Below are 7,244 nucleotides of genomic sequence, written 5' to 3'. Positions count from 1 at the left end.
CCCGGCCCAGCTGATGCTCAAGTCACGTGACGCGGTCTGGGAGCAACATGGCGCCGCCTGACGGGTCGCCGGGGTTGGCTGGTTGTCATGGTCTCCTTTTCTCATCACTCCTTCTGCTGGGAGCGGTGCCGCTGGTGGCCCCGGAGACGTTGTTCCGTTCGGTGATACTGGACAAACACAGCGGAAGGCTGAGGGTGGTGCAGGGGCTGCGGCGAGATGGCGTGGCGTGGGCCAACTTCACGGACAGCATCAAAACCACAGGGTACGGTCGAGAGTGATGAGGGGGTGGGAGGAGAGGGGGGGGAAGGGGGGGGGGTGGGAGAGGGGGGGGGTGGGAGGAGAGGGGGGGGGTGGGAGGAGAGGGGGGGGGTGGGAGGAGAGGGGGGGGGTGGGAGGAGAGGGGGGGGGTGGGAGGAGAGGGGGGGGGTGGGAGGAGAGGGGGGGGGTGGGAGGAGAGGGGGGGGGTGGGAGGAGAGGGGGGGGTGGGAGGAGAGGGGGGGGTGGGAGGAGAGGGGGGGGGTGGGAGGAGAGGGGGGGGTGGGAGGAGAGGGGGGGGTGGGAGGAGAGGGGGGGGGTGGGAGGAGAGGGGGGGGTGGGAGGAGAGGGGGGGGGGTGGGAGGAGAGGGGGGGGGTGGGAGGAGAGGGGGGGGGTGGGAGGAGAGGGGGGGGGTGGGAGGAGAGGGGGGGGGTGGGAGGAGAGGGGGGGGGTGGGAGGAGAGGGGGGGGTGGGAGGAGAGGGGGGGGGTGGGAGGAGAGGGGGGGGGTGGGAGGAGAGGGGGGGGTGGGAGGAGAGGGGGGGGGTGGGAGGAGAGGGGGGGGGTGGGAGGAGAGGGGGGGGTGGGAGGAGAGGGGGGGGGTGGGAGGAGAGGGGGGGGGTGGGAGGAGAGGGGGGGGGGTGGAGAGGGAGAGGGGGGGGGTGGGAGGAGAGGGGGGGGGTGGGAGGAGAGGGGGGGGGGTGGGAGGAGAGGGGGGGGGTGGGAGAGAGGGGGGGGGGTGGGAGGAGAGGGGGGGGGGTGGGAGGAGAGGGGGGGGGGTGGGAGGAGAGGGGGGGGGGGTGGGAGGAGAGGGGGGGGGGTGGGAGGAGAGGGGGGGGGGTGGGAGGAGAGGGGGGGGGGTGGGAGGAGAGGGGGGGGGTGGGAGGAGAGGGGGGGGGGTGGGAGGAGAGGGGGATGGTTAAATTCAAGGAAAGTGGTGTTAGGGTTCGGGGAAGTGGCAGTGGGGGTCGAGGGAAAAAGGAGTGGGAGGGGGTGGGTGACGATGCAGCGGGGAAGGGGGGGTGGGAGGAGAGGGGGGGTGGGAGGAGAGGGGGGGTGGGAGGAGAGGGGGGGGTGGGGGAGGAGGAGGGGGGGTGGGAGGAGAGGGGGGGTGGAGGAGAGGGGGGGTGGGAGGAGAGGGGGGGTGGGAGGAGAGGGGGGTGGGAGGAGAGGGGGGGTGGGAGAGAGGGGGGTGGGAGGAGAGGGGGGGTGGAGGAGAGGGGGGGTGGGAGGAGAGGGGGGGTGGGAGGAGAGGGGGGTGGGAGGAGAGGGGGGGGGTGGGAGAGAGGGGGGTGGAGGAGAGGGGGGGTGGGAGGAGAGGGGGGGAGGGGTGGGAGGAGAGGGGGGGTGGGAGGAGGGGGGTGGTGGAGGGGGGGGGTGGGAGTGGGGGGTGGGAGGAGTGGGGGGGGGTGGAGAGTGGGGGGGTGGGAGAGGGGGGGGTGGAGGAGGGGGGGTGGGAGGAGAGGGGGGTGGGAGGAGAGGGGGGGTGGGTGGGAGGGGGGTGGGAGGAGAGGGGGGTGGGAGGAGAGGGGGTGGGTGGGGGGGTGGGAGGAGTGGGGGGGTGGGAGGAGAGGGGGGGTGGGAGGAGGGGGGGTGGAGGGAGGGGGGGTGGGTGGAGGGGGGGTGGGAGAGAGGGGGGGGGTGGGAGGAGAGGGGGGGTGGGAGGAGAGGGGGGGTGGGAGGAGAGGGGGGGTGGGAGGAGAGGGGGGGTGGGAGGAGAGGGGGGGTGGGAGGGGGTGGGTGGGGGGGGGTGGTGAGGGGGGGGGAGGTTGGGGGGGTGGGAGGAGAGGGGGGTGGGAGGAGAGGGGGGGTGGGAGGAGAGGGGGGGTGGGAGGAGGGGGGGTGGTGGGAGGGGGGGGGGTGGGGGGGTGAGGGGGGGGTGGGAGGAGGGGGGGGTGGGAGGGGGGGTGGGTGGGGGGGGGGTGGGAGGGGGGGTGGAGGAGGGGGGGTGGGTGGAGAGGGGGGGTGGGAGGAGGGGGGGTGTGGGAGGAGAGGGGGGTGGGAGGAGTGGGGGGGTGGGAGGAGAGGGGGGGTGGAGGAGGGGGGGGTGTGAGGGAGGGGGGTGTGGGGAGAGGGGGGGTGGGAGGAGAGGGGGGGTGGAGGAGGGGGGGGTGGAGAGGGGGGTGGAGGGGGGGGGTGGGAGGAGGGGGGGTGGGTGGAGGGGGGGGTGGGGGGTGAGGGGGGGGGGTGGAGGGGGGGGTGGGTGGAGAGGGGGGGTGGTGAGGGGGGGGGGTGGTGGGGGGGGGTGGAGGAGGGGGGGTGGGAGGAGAGGGGGGGTGGTGAGGGAGGGGGGGTGGGAGGGGGGGTGGGGGGTGGAGGGGGGGGGGTGGGAGGAGAGGGGGGGTGAGGAGAGGGGGGTGGTGGGGGGGGGTGGAGAGGGGGGGGTGGAGGAGAGGGGGGGTGGGAGGAGAGGGGGGGTGGGAGGAGAGGGGGGGTGGGGTGGAGAGGGGGGGTGGTTAAATTCAAGGGAAAGTGGTGTTAGGGTTCGGGGAAGTGGCAGTGGGGGTCGAGGGAAAAAGGGAGTGGGAGGGGGTGGGTGACGATGGCGGCGGGGAAGGGGGCGGAGGGGAAGGGGGCGGCGGGTGATGATGAGGTTCAAGGGAAGGGGTGGAGGGGGTCGGGTGAAAGGGGATGGTTAAATTCAAGGGAAAGTGGTGTTAGGGTTCGGGGAAGTGTTGGGGTCCAGGAGAAGGGGTGGGCGATGTTGGGGTCCAGGAGAAGGGGTGGGCGATGTTGGGGTCCAGGAGAAGGGGTGGGCGATGTTGGGGTCCAGGAGAAGGGGTGGGCGATGTTGGGGTCCAGGAGAAGGGTGGGCGATGTTGGGGTCCAGGAGAAGGGGTGGGCGATGTTGGGGTCCAGGAGAAGGGGTGGGCGATGTTGGGGTCCAGGAGAAGGGGTGGGCGATGTTGGGGTCCAGGAGAAGGGGTGGGCGATGTTGGGGGTCCAGGAGAAGGGGTGGGCGATGTTGGGGTCCAGGAGAAAGAGGGATGGTTAGGGCAAAAGGGCTAGAGGTGGCTCAGGGGGACTAAAGAGAGGGAAGCATACAGTGAGGTAGAGGAGAATGAGGAAGATCATGTAAAAAGTGAGTGAGGACTGGAGGAAGTCAGGGGTAGGGTGTGAAGGCCTAGGAGAGGTGGAATGGTTTTGAGGAGGACAGGAGAAGGAGGATTTGTGGGTGGAGGAGAACTTAAGGGAATGGGTGCAGCAGTGATTGTGGGAGTTTGAGGTGGACTGGAGGAGAGGGTTTTGAAGTTAAGTGCTGCCTGCCGTCTCCTGGTCAAAAAAGTTGCAATATGGGAATCTTGCATCTCATGTTAAAATATAATTGTACAGTTTACTATTCAGTAAAATACTATTTACATTACATAATTACTAAACGGCAAAAGTTAGAAAATTGCCACTATCTAGGGTGTGTTGGGAGGTAGGGGCACAAGCACAACTTTCTCAACAGAAAGGCTTACATATATTTTTGCTCCCCACTCCCTCCAATGTTACATACAGGGTTATACCTTTCCAAAACCTGGCAGATTTAAGTTTGTACCTTTTTATTCTTTAAGTTCCTAGGGGTAAACATCCCAGTGACTTGTCCTAATCCATCCATGTCACAGTGCCCAAGAAAGTGCACCAGCATCTCAGAAGCTTGAGGAACTTTGGCATGTCACCAGAATCTCTTAACAACAGGAATGTTGCTCAGGTGACCACACCCTTTTTTCACTTTCTCTCTTTCTCCCCCATCATTTCCCCTTGACTCCATTTATAATGTCTTTGTATCTTGGTACAAATGACAACAAACTTGAACTTGTATTGGACTTTGTTAGCCCATCATGATGTAATAATGTTGACCACTCCCAGAATTAGTTTGACTCCATTCATAATCCAGGGTGGACTTTTTTTTCTTGCAGTATATCAAGACCTGTTACCAAAATTGCCACGAACTTAGTGCTTGGGTACATAAGTTTATAATGTTTGTTTTGTTTTTAATTATGCATTTGTTGTGTTTTTGTTTTTAATTGTTTGCAACTTTGATTTTATATATTTTATTCTATGCAGCTGGTCCTACCTTGAACTTGCCACTAATGAAATGTTCAATGATAGCATTCAGGCTTATGCTGCAGGAGTGGTGGAGGCTGCAGTCACACGGCCGGTAAGCTCTAGTTATCTGATGCTCCAGATGACTGAAGAAGGAAAGGGTGTTTTTCTAAAAAAAAAATGAAGTGCTTAGAGTTGTAATGGCCAGTATACCAATGAATATGAAATATCCAAAGCATCATATAACCAAATATATTTGTTTCTGGATATTGAATATGCAAAAGAGAGAATTTAGTTTTCTTATTCTGGGTAACACTTCTTGTAAGAGGCATTGCATCATTTGTGCATTTTGGAAAGGTTGTATATGGTTAATAGGAAGCAGTCATTCTCAAATGGAAGCAATCAGATGAAATTACCAACTTGATAATTGGATGATCTATAACAATCAATGCAAAATTATTTTTTTCTCAGATCTATGCCACTTTTATTTTTTTGAAAGTTATCGCTGATTTTACCTTTTGACCATTCTTTGTATAAAGTAAGGCTATTAAGTTATTCTGCAAAGTCATGTATTGGAACTAAATATGCCCTATCATTTGCATCTGACTATTTTCGGTTTGGATGGTTAATAACAAATAAGCATGTAATGGCTGCCAACCAAAGTCCACTGAAGTAGAGGGATGAACAGGCCAGCATATCAGGAGCGGATCTTTGAACTTTAGCAACTGTATGGCTGCTCTGTCTGAACAGATGCTATTGGTGAAGCATTTCAATTTTAGGATGATCTTCCAGCTAAAATGGAAGACTGCAGATTTCTTGGCAAGTTGTGGAGCAGGAGAAAATGACTGAAGGAGCATGGTGAAGTTTAAAAATAAGGTTGAAATTGTAAAGTGGAAGTTTTGCAAAAGTCAGTGTGTGTGTCAGCATGTTCCTGAATGATGGTTGAACGTGATTTGATTAAAATCTGCTTCCTGTTTCAGTTGTGACTGATGTCAATTTAAATTAGCAAAGATTTTCTTATTATGTTTTAATGTTTTATTTTCAAGTATATTTATATGCATTGGATGAATACATTGTTTGGCTACTGTGGACCCTCAAAATATCAGACTGCCTATTGTGACAAGCTTATAAACTACATCAAGACTAATCTGGCATGGGTAGAAGAAAACCTAGCAACAATTTCACTGGCAAAAGAAGAGAAAAAAGCATATTGGCATCAGGTAAGATCAAAATTGGGTGCATTTTAAGTCTAACATATTTTGCCAAAACATTGGCCAAATAATTGAAACCAATAACTATCACAGAATAATACTGTGAAATATAGGTTATAGCTGTTTAACATCTGGTTAATTAAACTCTTAAATTCTGATACAAATCATTGATTTGAATATTTTTCTTTCATAGTTTTTGTCTGATATACTGAATATTTACAGCACTGTTTATATTCCTACTTTTTTTTGCATTTGGTAATGTTTTTGCTTTTCATTGAGAGCATATTGTCACTTACAGCATTGTTGTGGAAAGCAGTACAAACAGAGGAATTGTTTTCAAAATGACAACAGATTTAGCAAATTTCTAGTGTTACCTGTGGCTCTGGATGGTGGAAAAGGGTGAGGTAACAAGCCAAGTTTTGCATCTATGCCTTCAAGGGTAATGGGGAAACTGAAAAGGAGAAAGGGGAAGGAGTGAAGGAATAAATGAAGAGAATGGTGTAGAGCTGTCAACCACGGTTCAAGGGCATTATTTTTCATTCCTTCTCTGTTGCCATTTCCTTTGCATAGTGTCTAGCAATTAACAAGCTTTCATCACCTTCTCTCAGCAGTTTATACAGTCTCTTCTGATCTCCTGCCAATCAGACATTCTTTTTGTTCTCTCCCTTCTCAGCAAATTAAAACCTCTTCAACTTCTAACCTTAGTTTATCAATCTCAAGCAGTATTTCTGTTACTGTCCCCATAGATGTGTCTGTCTTGCTGAGTATTTGCAGTATTCTGTATTTTTTCAGTTTCCTGTTGGGATTGTTTTTCTTTCAGCGGAATCTGTCTTGGAGATGCAGACGGAATACTTTTTTTCCTCTGTTGTTAGATGAAAAAGTTGGTTTCATGTTGCAGACAGGTGGGGGAATTTCCCCCGATAAGGTTGTTGACATTAATATTTGCTTTAAATTTCTCAGGTTCATTTGGCATTGCTACAGCTACAAGGTTTGGAGGACAGCTATAATCATCGTATTTGTTTCCTACTGGAAAATTGAACATTCATCCTTATGGATTCATGTAAGTAGGAGACATTGCAGTCCAAATGTGCTTATTGGTTTCTTTCTTTAATTTTATTGCCCATGACCTCTGGGGTTTGCTGTTACATCTGATTTTGTTTTCCATATTTTGTTACAAGGTTTCTGAATCTCAGGTGCCCAAATAGTTGAGGTTCATTTAGCCGTAATCTTGTATCAGAACAGGCTCAGTGCTGGGATGCTTGGTTTGAGAGTAGGGTGGTGGGGGGGGGGGGGGGTGGGGGAGAGGACAGAGTCCCCTCGTGCATTCTCACGCAAGGGGGAAAAAAGCTGTAGAAATGTCTCCAGCATGAGCTTGCAATTTGCATACATACAGTCCTTTTGCATGTACTTTACTCCATGCCAACATGCCCAGTGATTTGCTCAGGTTGTTCACTAATGAGCAATTCTGTCAATCAAATTATGCAATAAACTGCAAATGCCCAGTTATTATTTTTGCTATTCTGGATAAAGTGATTGAGATAACTTGTTTTTTCTCAAGTAGAACACTATGACCCTTTACACAAATACCTGAATTTACTTTGAAGACTTTGTTTAGCATTGCAACTGTAAGAAAGGGTCTCTGACGAAACAGAAATGCCATGTGTTACGAGCCCAGAGGACCCCAAAACCCAGCAGCAATAGAAATTCACCAAACAAATGGTTACTTAAACAAAAGTTACTTTTAATTATA

General features: G+C 54.0%; 1 protein-coding gene across 1 annotated transcript in view; it reads left to right on the top strand.

Annotated features, from left to right (window-relative positions):
- Nucleotides 1-13: 13 nt before the first annotated feature.
- LOC138761294 (putative phospholipase B-like 2) overlaps nt 14-7,244 on the top strand; it is a 35,036-nt gene continuing 27,805 nt past the window's right edge. Inside the window, 5 exon segments of the mRNA XM_069933188.1 lie at nt 14-262; nt 4,305-4,398; nt 5,330-5,503; nt 6,455-6,509; nt 6,512-6,554. Coding sequence (XP_069789289.1) covers nt 48-262; nt 4,305-4,398; nt 5,330-5,503; nt 6,455-6,509; nt 6,512-6,554 — 581 coding nt within the window. The 5' untranslated portion in view covers nt 14-47.

This window comes from Narcine bancroftii, chromosome 4 (assembly GCF_036971445.1).
Source record: "Narcine bancroftii isolate sNarBan1 chromosome 4, sNarBan1.hap1, whole genome shotgun sequence".
In the NCBI taxonomy this organism is placed as follows: Eukaryota; Metazoa; Chordata; class Chondrichthyes; order Torpediniformes; family Narcinidae; genus Narcine; species Narcine bancroftii.
This window is presented reverse-complemented; position numbering and strand designations above follow the sequence as displayed.